Source organism: Parasteatoda tepidariorum, chromosome 12 (assembly GCF_982258835.1).
Source record: "Parasteatoda tepidariorum strain Cologne lab strain chromosome 12, Ptep-v5.0, whole genome shotgun sequence".
NCBI lineage: Eukaryota > Metazoa > Arthropoda > Arachnida > Araneae > Theridiidae > Parasteatoda > Parasteatoda tepidariorum.
In genome coordinates this window covers 23,776,045-23,799,365 of record NC_141766.1, presented here as the reverse complement: position 1 = coordinate 23,799,365, position 23,321 = coordinate 23,776,045, and the positions used below count along the sequence as shown (strand labels likewise).

General features: G+C 28.7%; 1 protein-coding gene across 2 annotated transcripts in view; it reads left to right on the top strand.

The window, feature by feature from the left end:
• Positions 1–23,321, top strand: part of LOC107442611 (glutamate receptor 1) — a 273,575-nt gene that overhangs the window by 130,231 nt on the left and 120,023 nt on the right. For both annotated transcript variants that reach the window (XM_071188105.2, XM_071188106.2), the window contains exons 5-9: positions 4,656–4,820; positions 9,806–10,006; positions 11,808–11,915; positions 13,069–13,182; positions 16,109–16,324. In XM_071188105.2, coding sequence (XP_071044206.1) covers positions 4,656–4,820; positions 9,806–10,006; positions 11,808–11,915; positions 13,069–13,182; positions 16,109–16,324 — 804 coding nt within the window. The remainder of the gene's footprint in view (positions 1–4,655; positions 4,821–9,805; positions 10,007–11,807; positions 11,916–13,068; positions 13,183–16,108; positions 16,325–23,321) is intronic.

Genomic DNA, 23,321 nt, shown 5'->3' with positions numbered 1-23,321 from the left:
TATATATATATATATATATATATATATATATATATATATATATATATATATATATATATATATATATATATATATATATATATATATATATATATATATATATATATACATACATATATATATACATACATATATATATAGAATTATATGGTTGGAAAAAGTATTATACGTTGTAGTTGAAAATATTATTGCGAGATCGTGATTGGTGATGAAAAACAGAATTTACATCACTAAAAAGAGTTTTATTCCTTTTATTCTTTTCTTTTCTTGCACCTATATTGCTGCTTATTTAAATAACAATTCGTAAGATATTGTTATTATTAAGGATTTTTTGATTAAATCTTAATCTCCAATCACAATTAAAGAATATATATGCCAGCTTTGGTCGTAATATTACAAAATTAGCCCATTTTGAAATAAATATTTAGATGTGAAATAAAATATTGCATCTGAAAAAGCAATGGTTTAGATTTATTGATTCCAAAACCAGGTCTAACAATTCTAGCGAGGTCTAACGATTCTAATGAGGTCAATTTTATTTAAATAAAGTTAAAAAAAATAACTTAATAATTTATCAAAATCTACCCTTTCTGCTGTAAAATATTAGTATGCCTGTGGCAGAAAAAAAATATTTTACATTTATCAAATCCCAAACTAGCTTCAGTTACATGAAGTCTAACAATTTAAACAGAAATTTTAAAACATCAAAAATGATGTATATTTTAAATAACGAAAATTTAATGTTTTTTTAAATTTTTTCTAACTATTTATTTTTTACGGCAGCACTATGTACCATCGTGGGTTCTAGATTTAATCGCATGGCATTTTTTTAACTTTAAAAATAATAAACTTTTATATAAACATTAAAAATGATTTTTAAACTAATAGTGATAGAAATTTTTAAAAAATAGTTTATTTTCTGACATTTTATTTTTAAAAAAAAAATTATCTTAAAATTTTCAAGAAAAAGGTAATTTTAAGTTATCTTTTCTATTTTTTAGTTATTAAAAACGATTTCATTTCCTATATTTGTTTATAACAAACATATCTTGAGTCCGAAATGTAAATATTAGCCAACTCTTCCCACTGTGTATTTATAGTAGATCTCAAATGTGTATTTAACTGGTCAATTCTTAATAAACATAATACTCCATCGATCAAGTCTATTTGTAACTTCTTTCATTCAAAAGATGCCCTCCGATAAAGCACAAATTATATAGGCTGCATTTTATCGGAGTCGGAAAAGATCAATCAGACGTAGTCTTCTGCTATTTTCTGCTCGGTTAACATCGATATTTGAGAAGTTTATGTTTGAGTTTGCTTACTTCAGCTACTTGAAGCAGAAAATACCTTTCATATATCCCGGCAAATTTTGTCTGTTTTGAAATTTTATTTCTTGGAAATCATGTTCAATTTTTCTAGTTCACTAAAAATGCTTACATGGTTGAATTATTGCGGTATTTAAATTGATTGATAAGGTAATTCTTAATGTATAAGGTACATAAACTAACCCAGATTGAAAATAGGATTTTTATTTATAATTTGTTTGGATATTATTCAATAAAATACGGACATAATTTAATTTAAGCATGTAAAAATTTCGAGAGATATTTGAAGAGATGTAAGATCTACATTACTATTAAACTTTTACAGTAAATCATGATACATAGAAAAAGTAGTTTAGATTAACAGATTTAAATTTATTGATAAGGTAATTTTAAATGTATAACGGTACATAAACTAACCTAGATTGATAATAGGATTTTTATTTATAATTTTTTTGGCTATTATTTAGTAAAACTTTGACATAATTTAATTTGGAAATGTAAAAATTTCGAGTGATATTTGAAGTAATGTAAGATCTACATTACTATTAAACTTTTACAGTAAATCATGATACTTAGAAAAAGTAGTTTAGATTAATATATTTAAATTGATTGATAAGGTAGCTCTAAAAGTATAAGGGTACATAAACTAACCCAGATTGAAAATAGGATTTTTATTTATAATTTTTTTGGATATTATTCAATAAAACTTCGACATAATTTAATTTGAGCATTTAAAACTTTCGAGGGATATTTGAAGTAATGTAAGATTTACATTAATATTAAACTTTTACAGTAAGTCATGATACATAGAAAAAGTAGTTTAGATTAATCTATTTAAATTTCTTGATAAGGTAATACTAAATGTATAAGTGTATATAAATTAACTCAGATGGAAAATAAGATATTTATTATACGTTTTATGGTAATATTCAGTTAAATTGTTAACAAAATTTTACTTGATAATGCAAAAATTTCGCGGAAAACTTGAAATAATGTAAGATCTCCATTACTATTAAATTTTTACAGTAAGGTATGATGAATAGAAAAAAGAAGTCTAGACTAAAGTCAATAGAGAGAGAGAGAGAATTTGTTTCATTGATTATGACGTCATACCCAATTTTTTAATATATTTTGTTATCTAATTCTAAAACTGCTTACATAATGTAGGCGTAAGGCATAGGGGTCCGTGTGTTAGGTAATTAAATGCATTTTTCGAAGCACTTTTAATAAGGAAAATAACAAACTTTTAATTTTAAAACCTTATACACACGAGTGAAAACCGCAATTTAACCCTTTTTTCTTACTATATTTCAGTAATTAGTAGCCACATTAATTACTGAATTTAAAAAATATGTTAAAATACTGTTTAATATATTTTGAATGATTGTGGTTTAAATTAGTTCAAACAGCATTTTAAAGTACTCGGAGCGTAAAGGGTTAAAACTACAGACATTCTCTATCTACATTTGTCTTGTCTTTCGAATGAATGTACAGCTAAAAATTTTTTGTTTTTGCAGATATTTAACCCATTTATGCCTTAGGCTCAAAAAGCAGTCTGTATATGAAAAACTGCTTTCTAAAAAAAGTGGTCGTACATATTTGTTTATACCAAGTGAATATTCCTCTATGTTATTACATACTACTTTAACCCTTTCGCGTCGACTGTCACAAATACGTGCCAGCATGAAACCGTATTGGCCAGGGTAAAAAGATAAAACTGGTAATCAAAGTAATTCTTTAGCAGTTTATTTGTGGGCGGAGTTATAATTGTTTGATTTATTTAATTCACCACTACTTTGTTCAAAATAAAATTATTTAGTTATACTTTGAATTAACATTGATTATATATATGATTAAACTAACAATAATTAAAGTAAAAGCAAAGTAAGTCTGTCAAATTAGAAACGACTACATTTAACTTACCGTTTTTTATTTAATTACGACCTGATCCTGATTTTGTACGAATGCTTTTACTGAATCACCCGTCCCCAAGGGGTTAAAAATGAAATGTGTCACATTCAAATTCAAAACGTTTATAGTTTTAATTTAGTATGATAGAGGAAGCTACTTTGTTTCTGCTAAATTAATCCTAGCAATAAATCATTTGTGCTAACACTTTTTTTTTTTTTTTGAGAAAAAAGTAACTGTCCCTTTAGAAAGGACGATAGGCACAAATAGGCTAATTGGCCCCAAAATTATTAATATTAGCAGAGTTCCTGCAAATCTTATAGTGGTAGTAAATATACGTTTATATTTGAAGGGATTTTTCTTTCTCAAGCTACCATTTTAGCATTTAAAAGCCCTGTAGGTCGCAGTACTCATGCTCATATGTGTTGGTTATCTTAGCATCAGCCCCGCTAGGGGCTCCAACTAATTCATCTGTAGGTTCCAGTTCTCATGCAGTTAAATAATTATTTTTTAAAATATAATATTCAGTGGTGGTCATAAATGCATTAGATGATCAAAGTTAGTCACATTTTCTCTCTAAAAGCTACCACTTTATTGTTTAGACGTCTTGCATTGTTCATTTCTCATACAGTCAACTTATTTTTTTTTTTAATATAAGATTCAGTGGTGGCTATAAATGTATTAGATGATCGAAGTTTGTCATATTTTCAGTGAAACTAAAACAAAAGTCGAAATTTAATTTCTGCGTTACCACCGTTAAAAACATTTTCCGAAGAAGGTATAGATGCATGGAAATCCCAGCTTCTAATCCACTTAAAAATAAAGTGGTATAATAAAATAAGAAATATCTTCTATCAATATCCTAAATTTACTACCACTAATAAAACTTTTCATGGACCTCTGGAACCATATACCACATTTATATGTTTGCTGATGTGGAAGTAGTAAATTCCTACAATATTTAAAATGGTTGCGCAATAACAATTTAGGAAAACTAAATTTTCCAACTCTTATGCTTCTGTAATCTTCAAAATGAAACGAAACATTTTACTTTTAAAGAATACTCGACAAGTTCAAAATAATAATTAGTAATCATTTTGAGAAATTTATAAAAATTTTCCACACTTCCACCAAATTACCATTAAATTATGAAATCACTTTAACATCGTTTTAATCCAATTAAGTGCTCTTTCATGAAAATAACCCTTTAAAATTCCCTACTAACATCATTCATCCAGAATTAATACCCAAAAATAGTAACTTAAAACTAATAGCACGAAAACTTTCTTCAAAATAACTAAAATAGCTCACGTCTCCCGAAAGAAAAATATCCGGCCATTTTTTTCTAAAATTTCTGATACAGCCCTCCTGAGCTCTGAAGCATTGAGGTCACGTTTAAATGTTCTATTTTTATCGCAGGTAATGGATGAGTACTGGAAGAAGGAGGTGCAAGAATTCGGAGCTATTAATATCACCGGCTTCCGGATTATCCAGGCCCAGAGTCCGGAGACAACGCAATTTCTTAGCATGTGGAAAACACTAAATTCTTCTAGATGGCCTGGAGCAGGCACTGAACATATCTCGGTTAGTGAACATACTTCATAAATACAATTTTATGATTTTTTCCAGGTGTTGATAACGGGTAAGTTCTATGGCAAGATATAATCATAAATATAAAATAAAATGTGTTTGACCTTCAATGAAAAAAAATAAGGAAAAATTGTTTAGGTATAAGTAAATTTAGTCTACTAATGTCTAACTTCAAAACTAGGTAGATATATGAAAAACACTTCCATTAATGAATATGTAGTGTTAGATTTTTTTTTTAAATCCACTGTATGTGACAAATCAATATGGAACCACAGTGGGGTTTTTACGATCCTTACCCTTTTCAAACCTTACGAGACCAAATGGAAACAACCGGGTGAGTTAGATCAACAAACGCCTCCTACAACTGAAAGCCTCCACACGGTTTTTTGTAAGTAGTCCGATCAGACCACTATGAAAGTAAACCAGTTTACGAAAGAGCCATTTAATAGAATATCTAGTAAAAATAAGATAGTGATAGCAAATATAAATCTAATTTTTTTTAAATGTATATATGTAATTGGTTCGTCTTATTTGCTTGTCTACCACTAAAGATTCAATTCTCAAATATATATGCTAACTTATGCAAATATATATGCTTATATGCTAACATTCACCAGGAGTTGGCACTTGGCTCCGCCTTCATCACGTGCTATCGGAAGATATTATTTCGCTATTTTGGGGAGAAGGATGTGAACAAGGCTGCTATTTGGCGATCGCATGACAAAAATATTTTTTTCGCAACCTTCATGTGCATATTTTGAACATGTGCATTTAATTTCATAAACGTGTTGATATTTCTCTCTTTTTATTGAATAGTTTGTTCTTTTTGAGATATTTTTCTGGGAGAAAGTTTTTAAATATTAATTAGCTAGAATAACGAAAGGTATTATAGCTGATGCTAAAGCGAAGTAAGTGACTGAAAAAGAATTCACTGTTTGTGTTTGGCCATCACCTTCTACATCAGAAAGCCTCCACACGGTTTCTTATAAGTAGTTTGAGCAGATTATTTAAAAAGTGAACAATTTGAGCGCATGAAGCCAAATTCTATTTTAGAAGTGAGAGAGAGGAATTTGTCATATATATTTGAGAATTTAATCTGTAGTGGTAGACAAGTAAATAAGACAAACAAATCATATTAAAAAGCTAAGCAAATTTTTAGACTCATATTTGCTACCACTTTTTTATTTTTACTAGATTTTCTATTAAAGGGCTCTTGCGTAAACTGGTTTGCCTTCATCGTGGTCTGATTGGAATACCTATAAAAAACCGTGTGGAGGCTTTGCGCGCATTAGAGGTTATCTCGATTTCAAACGGGGTAAGGTTTTTCCTCTTACTCCCCCGCCCTGAAATGAACTCTGCGTCCGAGGAGGTGGAGCCAAGTGCCAACTCCTGATGAACGAACTATACTTTTTGATCTATCAGAGACGTTTTGCATGCTCTAACAGTAGAAAAACCAATTAATTTCGATAATATATTATACCACTTTTTCCATTAAACCACTTTTTGCATCATTTCAATATATAAATTCGGCGCAAAACGGGTTAATTAAAATACTTGGGCTTGACGACAATTCCAGTTTAGAAAATAATTATGTTTTTTTTTTATTTTCATTGCAATTTCAGATGTGAATTGAATATTATCTTGTACCTACAGGGCTGCCGACTTTTTACGCTTTTGTTAAAATTATTCTATCTGTAGCTATGTTTAGTTTTTATAGAATTATTTTTTAATCATTTAAACTTATTTTCGACACTACTACATATGAATGATTTAAAAGTTCGCACGCAACGACACTGCGTTCTAGCTACTTCGTAGTGAGGCTCTTAAAATATTGGCAAAATTACCAATAATTCTGATTGCTTTGGTTTTTGAGAGGTTACCACTTTATAAAATATTTTGCTAAAAGCGTAGTAGTTGGCAGGCCTGTACTTAAGTTCAGATTACTCAGAAAAAATAAATGGTTATAACACATATTTGTTTCGTCAAATAATTGGAAATTTCTTTAGAAAAAATCTTCTAGATCCCTTAAATATTTAAAAACTGGTGTTATAATTATAAAAAAAAAATTATACAAATTTCTTTTCCATTGCTATCACTTCACAATGAAAATTAAATACAACGAACAGTAACTCTATATATATTTATTTCAAAATAATCAGCATAGTGGTGAATGTGAATTTGTTAAGTTACATTTAATTTCCTAAATTTTGCATCCACTTTTTAAATTTTATAAGGACCATGGCATATGTGTTAATCCACTTTGGTACAGTTGAGCCGGAGACTCACTTGCCGAGTGGTATCACCCACCAAACTCTGTGAGAAGGATGAAATATCGAATTTGAATCCCGCCATAACCCTGGATGTATTCTTTGTCATATCCTTCTCCAGCTTGGTCTTTCTACTTGACAAAGGGTTACAAGCCTAAGTTGAGCAAACCAACCTGCGCATGTATTTAATTTCACTAAAACAATACCCCATGCTTAGCCTTTTAAAAAGTTGCAAAATTAGCTAAAAATCTGCAAGGTTTAGACTTTTTATTTTATTTTATAACCTTTGTTAAACAGCCGATCCAATTTTTTAGGTTTATGACTACAAATGTTCAACTTCATAGCCTTATAATGATTTACCCATCCCAGAAAACAAGGGAACTCCTGGATAAAGTATTGGGAGATATTTGCCTTCTGGAGGACTTTTTGATTGAACTAACCAGCATTTGCGAAACATGGAAAGGAAAATCACGAAAACCTTCATGGTTAGCTTGGTGGCAAGGGAAATCTAACCTATGATCCGTCTACTACTGAAGATATTTTACGTCAGCACTGCGGTCGGTGCAAACCGGATGCAGAAATCGTATCGATCAGCCATTGCTAGGATTCGAACCTGGTTCACCTCTTTTGAAGGGGAACGATCTATCCCTTGAGCCGTCATGGCTCAGAAGGTTTAGATTGTAGTTCTCTACCTCAGGGGTGTCAAACTCAAAAGCTAAGTTGGGCCAAATAAACAAAGGTTAACTTTAGGTGGGCCGCAAAAAAAAAAAAATCTATGTTCCTGGAAACAAATATTTTTATTTGGAATAGTACATTGTAATAAACATATATAAAGTTGAATTATTTTTTTTTCGTCCTGATACTTGACATCTCTTCTCTGCTACTATCTTTCCTATTTCGGGAGAAATTTTATTTTGCCGAGACTACTTTCAAAATTGACCCAACGTGAGTGTTATACGGTTTCGGGCAGGAGATTTATTTTCATTTATAACAGAAAATAATTGCTCGCACTGATAAGTACTTCCAAACATGGAAATAATTTCATATGCGAATTTTCGAGTATTTTCAAACCTTGTCGGTCAATATTTTTGAAATTCAGGAACATTCACTTCAATGAATTTTACCTTCAAATTTGAGTCGCACTGAATTTCAATCACTTCCATTTGTATATTACTGGGTACTGAGTCTATATTTATTGAGAAAATGGAAGAAAACAGACAAAATTTGTCTTCCAAAGAATTAAAATCCTTGTTTCAAATTCTGTTCTAAGATTCGAAATTTTTTGTGGGTATTTTTGATACGATGCAGTACCATCTAAAATAGATTTGTTCTTGTTGTACCTTAGGAAGTGCGTTAAATCTTCATTTTTCAGTTGCCTTACCCCAAAAAATAGTTTACATTTGAATGCTTTAATTATGTCAAACAAGTTCGTAATGATCTGATCCTTGCCTTGTAACAATAAATTTAAATCGGATATGTATTTGGTTACATCAAAAATAGAAGATAAATCTTGGAATATTATAAAAATAATAAAGTATATTATCATTTTATATACTGGCTTCGTTTCTAGTTCACATTTCCATTTTATTTTTACTTTGCGTCTGATATATTGACTGGGCCGCAAAAATGCTCATCTCGGGCCGCATGCGACCCGCGGGCCGCGAGTTTGACACCCCTGCTCTACCTTATTTTGAAATATATTGTCGAATCTGGATAGTTGGTATCTACTATAGCAAATCTTTGAGAGTACTTACAAGTCCGGGTAGTATTTAAAAGTATTTATCCGGCTTGCGTCAATCACAGTGATGACGTGAAATATCATCCGTAGTAGATGGATCATGGGTTATAGCAACGCTTCCTATAACTGAAAGCCTCCACACGGTTTTTTACAGGTAGTCCGATCAGACCACTGTGAAGGATATCCACTTACCGAACGAGTCATTTAATACAGAATCTACTTAAAAAAAGAAAGTGGTAGCAAATATATGACTAAAAATTTATTTTATTTATGAATATTATTGGCTTGCCTTATTCACTTGTCAACCACTACAGATTCAATTCTCAAATATGTAAGATAAATTTCTCTCAATTACTTTAATAAAAGGTTTTGGGTACATGCGCACAACTGGTTCGCTTTTTAAGCGGTCTGCGCGAACTACTTATGAAAGACCGTGTGGAGGCTTCTTGATGTAGGAGTTGATGGTTGTAGTCCCTTTACCGTCAGGCTAACCGTGAGAGGTTCTCGTGGTCTTCTGCGCCATGTAACGCCAATGCTTGCTAGTTCCATCAAGAAGTCCGCCACGAAAGCAAATTTCTCCCTGTGCTTGATCCAGGAGTCCCCTTGTCTTCTGGATTGGGTTCAAAATTACAAGGATTAATTTTTTAAAATTTATTTTCAAAAAATTCATTTTAAGGGTGCCCCTAATCATTGGGGGACCCAGGCCATGGCCTAGTCTGGCCTAATGTATAATCCATCACTGATATTATGGTATTGTTGAACTTGATTATTACTTGATATTATGGTATCATTGAACTTGACTATTACTTAATATTATGGTCTTATTGAACTTGATTATTACTTGTTAGTATGGTATTGTGGAACTTGATTTTATTACTTGATATTATGGTATCATTGACCTTGATTATTACTTGATATTATGCTATTATTGAACTTGATTATTTATTGCAGTCTCTTTCTCTTTTCCTTTACAGGCAGCAGTGGCCTTAACTTATGATGGTACAAAAGTGATTTTAGATGCCTATAGCAGACTTCTTAAGAAAAAACCAGATATCTTCAGAAATAATTTTCGTCGAGGAGAAGTTTATAATAATGGTAGCAAAGGCATAGATTGTAGAAAAATTCCTGTCACTCCATGGGAACACGGGGATAAAATTAGTCATTACTTTAGAAAGGTCAGTTGCTTTGAGATTATGTAACAGATTAAAATTCTGTTTGAAAGTGACGTATGTTTTTTATTTCACTTTCTTTAAAATTATCTTACCTATTATGTTCAAGTTACGGAAATTTAAATTTTAAACTACATTATTCAGCAGGATATATAAATCTTCGCACCACCTACAATTAAAATCATATGATAAGAGAAACTGTTATTATTTTTTCAGTTATAACAATTATATTTTAATTTTTGAAATATGTAAACTCGTTTTTATATGTTGCATGGTATAGTGAAATAAGCAAAAAGGAGGGGGAGGGAATCCCAGGGACGGCTTGTCGATACGAATTCCGCATTCGGCTCGCACCAATCACAGTGCAGACGTAAAATATCCTCGATGGTAGACGAATCATGCGTTAGAGTCCCCTCTGCATGTAACGTTTACTCTGCATGTAACGCAAATGCAAGTTAGTTCCATCAAAAAGTCCTCCACGAAGACAAATTTCTCCCAATACTTTATGCAGGATTTCATTTGTCTACTGGATTGGAATCAAAATTACAAGGCTTCGGAGTTAAACATTAGTAGTCGTAAAATCAAAAAAATTGGATCGACTGTAGAAAGATGGTTACAAAATAAAATAATATTTGGAAACATTTTCCCGATCATATTTATATAAAAAAATAGTAACAACAATTTAGTCCGAAGAAGAGCAAAAGCTTACTTGAAATTATTCATAGGTAAAAATTCGTGACTCAATCTTTAAATTTGATAAGATTTAATATAAAAACGAAAATTGTGTCCATAAAAGATTTGCATTTAAAAAAATAACTTAGTTGAAGCACAGCTGTTAAGTTTCAACCATGCCTCAGAGTCAAAAAATTAATTCACTCTGGTGGAAACGTTGGATAAATTTAATATCAAAATAAGGAAATTTTTTAGAACACTGTACAAAAAAATATTCATTTATTTGAAGCACAGCTGTTAAGCTTTTGCAATGCCTCGTAGTTTAAAACAAGATAATTATCTGCATTGTAAATCCATTTTGTGCCCCACGCTCATTTAAATACATTTTTAAGCCATAAAAAATAGTGTTAAAAAACTTACTTATGAACTAAAGCTTTCTTATTATTTTAAACGGCTTAGAATTGGAAAAAATTACATATCCCCTTACAAAGTACGCAAAAATTATGTGTTATTTAAATATGGTTGATAAAAACCTTTCATCGCTGCAATTACGCGCTTCTGTTCCACTCTGTGTACTTAGAGTTCCCCCACAGCACTAAAATTAAAATAAAGCACACATTCCTCGAAAACTTGTATATTTTACTTAAAAAAATAGTAATCAATTGCAATCAATAGCATTTATATTCACGAATACAATAATAGAGCCCACCAAGTATTCCTTGAAGATGAGTTAGCTCGTTCTTCGCGATGAAAGAGTTTATGATCTTTTTCTCCTAGTTATTTTTTAAAGCAGATATTTTCTGTGATTTGCATTGGGAACACTATATATTCAATTTCATTTTTTAAAAGTTTTATATCGTCTCATTTTTTTTCAAGTTATGTTTTTTAATGTTAAATTTAAGTAATGTTAAGTTTAAGTAACGTCAAGTAAAGTTCTTTTTTGTTATTATTTTTTACGATTAACCAAAAATGATTTTAATCGAAAAGGTAATAAAAAAATGAACTATTTTCCCACAATGGTTTACCGAATTTTTGATTTATCACTTCATAAAATTTTAACATTTAAATTAAAATAACATATTTATGTATACATATTTACTATAATATAATTCTCTATTTGCTTATTTAATTTTAGACAGACATTCGTGGAATAACTGGAAATATCAGCTTCAATGATAGAGGTTATAGAAAAAATTTCTCAGTTGATGTCATTGAAATGACCATGAATACAGACATGACGAAGGTATGTTAATTAACAAACAATTGTTCAACATGTATTAACATGTGTTGAGTGTTCAGAATGTGAAAAATTAAAAAGAAACATGAAGAAATAAATATAAAACATATATCAAATGAATAAATAATAATTTAGAGTTAATATGAAAAATTTTCACTATTAATTAATTGAAAGTTTGAAATAACAATAAGTTAAAACGCTTAAAAACAAAATTTATGCAGTTTCTTAAAGTTTCTTAATTTAACATTATAATTTAATAATTTAAAAGTAATAATTAAGGGGATTAAAGTAAAATAAATCCAATCGATGCAAAATATTAAGATGTAAAGAATGGGGGAAAGTTTCTTTATAAAGTATATAATTAGTTTCCAATTTTACCCAACATTTCGAAATATTTTTGAAAAAAGAGAGGGTGAAGAAAAAAAAAATATCAGAAAAATGAAAAACATGAATTGAAAAGTTTATATTTTTAATTTTTGTTTTAAAAACATAATTATCTACGCGTCTGTATTTAGTAATATAAGAAATATTTCTCAACGCTATTCTTATCTCTAAAGGATTAAAAAGCAACGAAAAAATTGTTTTAGCTTTAATCAAGGCATTTAAAACCGTAAAAAGAAGAGTATAAATGTATTTTAATGGCAAGTTCAATCAATTTCTCAATTTCCATTCGCAGGTGAAATATTAAATTTGTTTTAATTCGTTTAATGAGAATTTGAACTATAATTATTCATTTTGTTCTTTTTGCATTATAATAATGAAATGCGAAAGATTCAATCAAGAAGAAATAAAAAAAATTTCTTTTTGACAACGAATATATTTCAGAATTACATAATTTTAGAAATTACTCAGAATCATTAGTAATTTTTGAAAGAGTTCTTTTCTAAGGTAAATTTCGTTTCGTAAATTGCTTGTAGATGGCGCCATCATAAGGAGAAAAAGTTTTTACAGTGAAAGAGTCCATTATTCACGGATCTGTATATTAAAATTGCCTGAGTTATTATAATTTTACTCCTCTATTTATAGGTCAGATTTATTTTAAATCTTAGAAGAAATAAATTTACTTATTAATAATAAAAAATAATAAAATTAATCTATCTATATCTATATATATATTTCTCTAATTTTTCCAAAATACAAATTATTGTTTTATTTTTAGATTGCTTCGTGGTCAGACGTAGGGGGAATGGAATTGTTTGCACCTAAATACAAGCGAACCGGAGCTTCATCAGGATTAGAAAAAAACAAAACATTCATTGTTACTAGCATACTAGTAATTATGTTTCTCTTTTCTTTATTAATTTTTTATAAAAGTGCATTTTCTATTATTCTCCTCTTAACCTAATATAATAGAACAGTTTTATATAAAGAAGGTTTGTTGTACTTTAAAGTTTGAACAAAAAACAATTTTTTTTCAACTGTTCACCTTTTGAAGCTGAAATAAAATAAAAGTTAATCAAAACAAATTTTTTTTTTATACAAGCTAACTGGATAAGCATTTAAACTTTCTTGCAACCTGAACGGAAGTAAAAAAACGCATTGTAGTTACAAATGTAAGTTTTAGGGTCATGATTATTTTAATTGCAATACCCAACTTTTTCTGCAAAATTATTTTTCCGTAAAATATTGTCATTAAAGATAACTAAAAAACTATACGTTTCAGATTTTACGCAAATGAACTGTAAGTTGTGTATTTTTGAATAAATAAATATATAAATAATTACTTTTTTTTCTTGAAATCAATAATTTTTTTCAGAACAGAAGCCTCATTTGGATACCTTATAAATGTGTTAAACGTTAATAATCACTTAATTATTATTTTATCACTAAGATTTTTATTATAAAATAATACAAAGCAAAACAATATAACAATAAATAAAATAATAAGTAAAGAACTAAGATACCAATGCAGTGATTTTAATTTTTTTTCCTTGGTTAAACAATATTTTGCGTGTATACTTTTTTTTACATTATTTACATCAGAAATAATCAGAAACAAGTAAATTGCTGTCGCTTAAATACAATAGGGGAAAAACTCTCTGTTGCATTAATACAAATGCTTGATCTTACTTAATTCGAGTGTGAGTATTTCAAACTTGAAATTACAATCTTAAAATAATTCTTGTTATTAGTTTCAAAGACGTAGATTTTTTTTTCAAAATTTTATTTCTTGTATAGTTTATTTATCTTGATGTATAAGTTTCAAAAAACGTATATGTTTGAAATTACCACCTGCTTTGAAAAAAGCACTTCAGCATTTACAGCATTTTAACCGAAAAGTATTATCGCTTCCTTCCTACCACTTCTTACGCAGCAGAAAAGAGGAAAAACTCAGGAATTAATCGATTTTTTTTTTAAAATCCTGGTTAGTAATACATTATTAAATTTCATAAAAATTGTCGCTTGCAGAGAGAAGCTAATTGCAGATTTAAAATCAGCAATTGAAGATTAAGATCCGTTCAAAAATACCACGCAACAGAAAAAAAATAAATAAAAATAAAAAGGAAATTGGCCTCCGTGTATTTTGCACTTGTGTGTGAGAAATTTAAAAACAGAAAATAGTCTAAAATGATTTCATTAATTTATTTCTTCCTTATTCTTTTGGGAATCTTAGCTCGTGTATTTATTTATCATCCATCATTAAAATTTAACTTTTATTTTATTTTCTACAAAATCATTTGCTACTTACCTTTTTATGAAATTTATAAAAAACAAATGATTTATTTCTGCAATTTGAAATTGTATAATCATATAGTGAAAGCAATTTCAAATTGTTCTTATTGGCTTATATTTCGATTCATTATATTTTAAAACTTAGTAACCTTTGCTTTTAAAATTTCTTTGTTTTTTTATAAAAATACATTATAATTTCATTCACAAATTGAAACATAATTTCAAAAATATTCATTAAATAAAGCAGTATAAGTTACCAGGTCCATATTTCACAAAATGAAATTAAATTTTGGATTTAATTGTACCCCCTCCTTCACACGTTTTTGTTGAGAGCATTGTTATTTTACTTATATTTTTGTTTGTATAAATATGCATTTCGAAAAGAAACTTAAACATTTTTTATGTCAACGCACTCATATACATATATATATATATATATATATATATATATATATATATATATATATATATATATATATATATATATATATATATATATATATATAATCGATAATCTCGTATTATCCGTCATCATGTTTTTCTGAGAGTTTGGAAGAATTTCAGAATTTGTTTTGCGGTAGTTTTAAAAATAGAAAAAATAAACTAGAACAAAAAAGAAATTTAAATATTTGACAGCTCAGTTAAAGTGGAAACTTGGATAATCAGAACTCTAGAGCCGCGATGTGTCAGGGGCACAGAGTTCGCCTTCCAATTAAGTGAACCGGGTTTGAATCCTCAGCAATCTCTGGTCAAAACGAATCCGCATCCGGCTTGCATCGACCACAGTGCTGCTGACGGCCGACGTAATATATCCTCAGTGGTAGGCGGATCATGGGTTAGAGTCCCTTTGCCGTTTGGCTAACCATGGGAGGTGGTTCTCGTAGTCTTCCTCTCCATGTAACGCAAATGCGAGTTTGTTACACCAGTAAAGTCATCCACGAAGTCAAAAGTTTTTTTTCTCTCAATACTTGATCCAGGAGTTCCTTTGTCTTCTGAATTGGGTTCAAAATTACATGGTAACGGAGTTGAACATTAGTAGTCGTAAACCCAAAAAATTGGGTCGGCTGTTCAACGACGGTTATAAAATAAAATAAAATATCGGGACTCTTCTGATCTATATAACTGTTTTATTACCAAGAAAAAGTAATAACGAATAGTTTAGAAATAAGAAAAGTACGAGCTAATTTTATATTTCCCAATAACAAAAATAAGTAAAATTATTTCACTATAAATTTTTTTTCTCTTCCTTGTCTTAGTTTCAGATCAGTACTTAATATTGAATCCTTATTTGATAAATTATTTTTTTATTTTAATTTTACTAACAGTACTACTAACGCAAAGAGTAAATTTGTAAGCACTCTTATTCAAAAAAAAAAAAAAAAAAAAGCTAACATTGTTAAAAAACGAAGAACTTTCTGCGATTAGTAATTTACAATGTCTTGACAGTTTTAAATTTCTGATACTGAAAATAATTAGCAATATTTTTAAATTAAAAAAAAAATACTTTTCTTTTCTTTCCTTTCAAGGAAGAGCCTTATTTGATGTACAAAAGAGCAGACCCTGGAGACATCTTAGAAGGAAATGATGTTTTTGAAGGTTACTGCAAGGACTTAGCAGACCTTATAGCTGAATATTTAAATATTAATTATAGTCTAAGGTTAGTCAATGATTCAGCTTATGGAGGTCAGGACCCCAATTCTCCTGTAGGATGGAATGGGATGGTTGGAGAATTAATAAGAAAGGTAAGTTTTGATCCAAATTTTTAATATATTGCGGACAAAAGTTTTTAGGAATTAAAGATAATATGAACTAAAGTTATTTCGAAAAAACGATATTACAGACAAAAGAAATTTCGGACTAAAGATATTGGGGACTAAAGAAATTTAGGTCTAAAGATATTACGGACGAACGAAATTTCGGACTAAGGATACTGGGGACTAAAGAAATTTAGGTCTAAAGATATTAAGGACAAAAGAAATTTCGGACTGGAGGTGTTTTGGACTAAATATATTTCGGACTAAAGATATTACGCATTAAAGCAATTTTGAACTAAAGATATTAAGGACTGAAGACATTTCGGAATAAAGATATTTCGGAATAAAGATATTTCGGAATAAAGATATTTCGCAATAAAGATATTTCGGAATAAAGATATTTCGGAATAAAGATATTTCGGAATAAAGATATTTCGAACTAAAGATTTTACGGACGAAAGAAATTTCGGAATAGAGACATTTCAGACGAAAGATATTAAGGACTAAAGAAATTTTGAACTAAGAAATTTTGAAGTAAACGTTAAACTCATTTGAAATAAAGGCATTTTTTTAAATATCACCAAAAAATAGAGGATAATATGTGTATTGGATATCCTATGGTTTGATTAAAATAAAAGTCAATGTAATTTTTTTTGTTTAATTTGAAACGATTAAAAAAAAAAGCATGAATTGAGAATGATAGAAAGAAAAAAATAATAGAGTGGCCACAACAAGGGCAAAATTCAAAAAGTGGTTGGGCAAGATTGAAGAGACATATGATTTTATATAATTGCTATCTATATACCAAAATACATTTATAAGTTTTCGGAAACATATCTAAGAAGATGTAAATACTTCTTAGAAAATAGGAAAATGCGTATTTTAACCCATCAGCGCATATTAAAAAAAAGTGGTTTCTACATAAAAAAATATGAAAAAATTATTGTAAAAATTTATTTAAACCAAGGATATATTTCTTTCCATAACAGAATTTGCTACTGTCGAAAGTGTCAACCTTCCTGTGCACAGTGTCGTTTAAACTCGTCAACGCCTGATGTCTTTATTAGAAGGCAATTCTTTTTTACTTCAAAAAAATAAAAACTGGTGTCATGAAATATTTCATGACCGGTAGACACCCAGATCGTGCGTATTTCAATTAGTAATAAAAAGATCATCATTAATACAAAAGAGCGTAGTAATGCATTCATTTGTTAATTATTGAATAACACGTGGAAAAAAGTATGTAACATTCCAGATAACATAAAAATTGTATGTTGTTTCTTTTTTTTGAAGAGAGAGAAAAAAACATTGAGATGAGCAAATGACTTTTACAGCAGTCGAGAATTTACCTGAAATAATTGGGACAAAATGTGATAATTTTCACTTCCACCCACTCAACTGGCGTTAAATTTCATATGGAATTCCTAAATAGTTGGAAAAAAATATGTTTCTGAGCAATGTCGTCAAATTAAAATTAAGTAAAAATGTGTTAATGGATCAAAGTAACACCAAAACTTAATCCAAATTTCAGAGCTTCAAATGGTCTGTCCAAAGTGAATAAATGAAAATCTCCATCATTTAGCAACGACTTCCTATTAAATATTTATTTTCATTGTTTCCTTTCCTTTATTTAATAAAACTGGCCAGCTGGGCCACGCAGCTACCCCTATCTCTTTCATCATGAAATTTAAATACATTGAGTTACAAACATTTTGAGTTTAGCAACATTATGGTAGCTATACAAATAGGTGAAGCACTTTGCTTGATAATTTGGAAGTTATTATAACAATGAGAATGTTTTTAAATCAATTAGTAAATATAACATATGAGTAGTAGATAAAAATAATAAATTACATCTGAGTATTGAATCAAATAACGTATGTTGACGTAGATGTAAACATAATTTGTAGGATTTTCATTGTGTATTGTCATATTTGTATTAGCGTATTTCATTTTAAATATTATCCTGGTGATCAGCATCGATTTTGTGATAAAAATATTAGAACTACAAATACATTTCCTTAAACAAGTTTCATATAATTTAATTTGGTTAAACAATATGAGGCTGAAATGCAAATATTTATGTCATACGTTTTTTTAGGGATTTAATGACGAAAATGTAAGAATTTTTATATTTAATTAGCAAACTCAAACATAGTAGTTATGATTTAGTTTAATAAATGTAAGTTTTGTTTTTTATGAGTGCAGTTGTTATATTTATCTCCATTTTATTTATTTTAATATTATTGTTATTAGTTTCTATCATAGGAAATTTAAACAATCCATAACCTATTAGAAAGTGCCATTTCTGGCATAAGAATGAGTAATTTACTTTGAATATATTAACGCACAAACAGAAGCACACTTCTTGAGTCAAGTCTAGAAGTTAAAATCAATTTTGATTTATCCACTCAAACAGCAAGAACAGAAACCAAATACGGAAATAGTTTTCCCTTCCAATAAAATTTCGAATAATATTTTCATATACGTGTGAGAAAAGATTAAAAAAAATCATAGAAAAGTAACGACAATGAATTTGATTAATCACCAAACTTTTATCGATTCAGGAGTCAAAAAGTCAAAGAAATTTCATTATAGCACTTTTAGTCAGATTAACTTGCTAGTGAAATTAAAGAAAAATCTACAGCAGCTACCAGCAATAATGTCAGCATGTTAGAAGGAAATGAAATTTTCCCACCCGACAGCTTCCCCCGACTTCATTATTCTTTCTCAGTCATTTTTGCTCCTTTGGGAAACTGTAAGTCTCACAGAGAAACACAAAAGTTTTCTTCTAGCTGGGAAAAGCGGAGATTTTTATTTCTCCCACTTTGAAAATCTTTTCAGTAATCGTGAACAAACGTTCAATAAACTGACTCAGATTATTGAACGTTTATCAAACATTTCGTAGATTAAATAAGCAATTAATTATAGAAGTGATTTTATCGAAGCAAATTTTGTTTGTAAATTTGAGGAGTAGAATAATATTAGTAATGTTATTGAAATAATCACATGGATACTTGAAAACAGGATTTGGAAATGAGAATACTCAAGTTGAGTAGCTAACATGTCAGATTTAAATTCTTGTAGTTTTGTTTAAATGTTAAATCATAGATTTGAATTTTTTTTTCTTTAAAACACTTACAAATTTGAATTAAATTTAAAGATAAAGCTAAAATAGATATATTTTTTGTTAGTTGTTAAGTCAGATATATCTGTGAAATTTAAATAGCCTTAAATTTTGTTTTGTTGTAAAATTGTTCGAAATTTTGTTAATTCAGTCAAATTTGAATTTGTCTACATTGTTTTTCCTATCCGTCTCTCAGAAAAACGCAAAAGTTTTCTTCTAACTTAGAAAAGCAGAGATTTTTTATTCCTCTTTTTTGAAAATCTTTTCATTAATTGCGAGCAAATTTTTAATAAACTGACTCAGATAGTTCATGGCTTTTTTTTCAGTTGTAAAATCATGAAATCAAAAAAAAAAATCTCTCAGCATGGTATTTACTTTTAAAACATTATTCAAACGAACTTACAGATATATATTCCATGAATTTTTCTATATTTCTTTAGTTGTTAAGAATAGGTTACTAGGAAAGATCAGGAAAAATTGTTAAATATATGTAGTTTTCACCAGCATTCTATGCTTTGTAAGCACTGCTTGCATCCATAAACTAAACGCTTAAGAGTATAGTATCGTTTCACCTTAATTATTTACCAATAATACATTAACCCTTTAACGGGCCCTTTATTTCCAGTAAAGGTAAATTAAAGTATTTTTGGAATTGAAATTGTTTTAAGAACAGTAATTGATATAAAAAAAAACTCATTTAATTTATAAAAATGACATTTTTTTGGTGGTAAATATATTTAACATGACCTATTAGGAACTTACTGACTTTTATTTTTATTTATTTATAAAATAAATTCCTTAAATGCTACAAACTTCAAGAGGAATTATGTATTTTACAACTTTTATGCGTTTTTGAAAAGTGACAAATGGTTACCAATTTTATTCAAACTCACTTCAAGAAAGCTGAAGTTATTGAAAAATGGAAACCTAAATTAAAAGTGGTAAAACGTGGTGGTAAGTATACTTACCACTGCCTTCAAAAGGGTTAAAACTAATATTGTAGATACTTAGTTAATAAATTATAAAACTTAAGAATATGTATTTCTGACGATGGGGAACAAATTTTTGTTGTAATTATACAAGTGCTTGGTCTTATTTAATTTAATTAGGATGTGGGGATATCATACCTGCCAACTTCCACTCTTTCCGAGAAAGGATTTTCAGAGTGGTTGTTAAACAATAAACGAAAAACAATCTGACTCAAAAATATATTTATATTTTGATCCCGCTGAAATTCGCTTGCACGAGAATTATTATGCTTTTATATATTTATTGTAATTATTTATATGTAGTGGTGGTCAAACTCATTTTTAATTATCATTATAATTCAAAAAGTTAATTGGGATAACCTGAGTATTGCTACCACTTTTAATATAAAAATAAAATCTTCCGGAAAATCCGGAAGAGTTGGCAGGTATGGGATATAAATTATGAAAAAGGTTCTAATCAGGTAGTTACTGATTTTTTTTTCTTCAAAAATATTATTTTTAGTTAAATTTATTTTTTATCTGAATGAACAAGTTTATAAGGAATGTATAAGCTTATATGCATCCGTTTTTGTCTGTTTCTTTGAAAATAATACTTAAGACGCAAATAATATGACCGTAACAAATCGCTTCATAAACTGACATGTATTATCACTCCCTACGTAGCAGAGAATTGGGAGGCACTTAGTTTCTGGTTAGGAATATATACTTGAATCTCTGCAGTTGTTAGAGAGAAACCAATTGCAGATTTAAAATCAATGACATGAAAATATCTAAGACCCATTCAAAAATAATATCAGCAGAAGAAAAAAAATTGTTTCTCGGTGTATTTTTGATCATGGTATTTTTATAACGGTTTCCATAGATGAGTTGAAACACAAATGCATGTTATCGAATGTGGAAAAATACTACTAAAACGCTTTCTTTTACAGCATAAAATGCTAACCGAACGTTGCGTTTGCCAAAATTTAAGTAATTTTAATTGTAAACCTAAATATTAAGAATCATAAGATTTGCAAACCTTTCAACTTTTGCGGAATCTCCGTAGTTTTTTGAAAATAACTTCTATAGATACTGAAATTAGTGTATTTATATTTTAATAAATTATGATTAAAATAATTTTAACAGTATACATAAATGCACAAACAAAAGGACATAAAGACAATTGGTTACGCACTTAAAGTGTGGTATTACCATTCTATTTGTTTAAAAAAAATATTGGCATTGTTGAAAAATTTGATTGATTTGACTCACTACTAATGAAAAAATACTTCTCACAGACTTCAAATGTTTGATTTTGTAATGATATGAGCCGTGACTTTCGAAAAGAAGTTGTGGTATCAACACATTAAGTGTATGACTTCCAATTCTTCAATTTTCAGGGATTCCAACTGCTCCGCCTTCTGAAAAAGTTTTCATAAATTTCATACCTGCCAACTCTTCCGGATTTTCCGGAAGATTTTATTTTCATATTTAAAGTGGTGGCAATACTCAGGTTATTCCAATAAATGTTTTGAATTATAATGATAATTAAAAATGAGTTTGACCACCACTACATAGAAATAATTATAATCAATATATGAAAGCATAATTATTCTTGCTCACGCGAATTTCAACGGGATCAAAATATAAATACATACCTGCCAACTCTTCCGGATTTTCCGGAAGATTTTATTTTCATATTTAAAGTGGTAGTAAATATATACTGTTTTTTCTTTTTTAAATTTAATTTTTAAATGATTTTGATCACCACTATTCTTGCAAAAATTAAGCACATATATGAATATGCGTTACTATCATAGTTGTCATCTTAAGTTTTCTCAAATACAACGTATTTCTTTGCTTAAAATTGAAGTTTTAATTCCATTTTAATACCACTAGGAAAAATTATAATGGAAAGGATTAAAAGTTGGCAGGTATGTAAATATATTTTTGAGTCAGATTGTTTTTCGCTTATTGTTTTACAACCACTCTGAAAATCCATTCTCGGAAAGAGTGAAAGTTGGCAGATATGAAATTAGTAGCTAATCAAAGAGTTAATCTTGTTTAAAAAGAATAATTACGCCTACTCTTTAAAAAGCGTCAACATAAGTTTCCAACAATGAAGTTTCATTTTATGCAGGGCTGAAAGTCCATATATATCCAGACGGAAAAGAGTAAAAACTGGTAACAAATAAATTTCATTTATAGCATTTTTCGTGAATAATTAAATACCCTTGACTACCAAATTTCCAAATTTTTTTAAAGGATACAATTTATCTATTGAATTGCTTCTTCCGTGGCAAAAAATTAATAGCCATGAATTGCTTATTGTTATAAATAGAATTTTTGGCCAGATAATTATCTATTATTGAAATAGTTCTTCTACCATTTTTTTTTTCTCTAAAGGCCTGATTTCATGTGATGCTTCGTATTTTTAATTTATTGTGGTTTTTAAAATCACTTAAAATTACAAATACTGAAACCACTGGAAAATACTTTTTAACGAAGTAGACCACGTAGGACTCTCTGGATTTTCTGGAAGATCTTTTTTTAATTTTCAAAGTAGATGCAAAACACTTGTTTTTATTTTTTTAAATTTTAATTTAAAATTTAATTAGTAATTATTTTGACTACCACTACAGATAAATAGATAAATCAGTTACAAAAGGGCATAATAATCATACTATGATGTGTGTTAACTTTTCATATCACACGAAAATATGTTTACTTGCAATTGTGTTTTTGGTATCATTTTTCTATTGTAAGGAAAATTTATCCTCTTAAAGAGTAAAAGTTAAGAAATATGACAGTGCATATTTCGTTTCTTAAACTTCCATTTCAGCTTAAAAAAGAAAATTAAAATATTTAAATGCAATACTCTTCCCTAAAA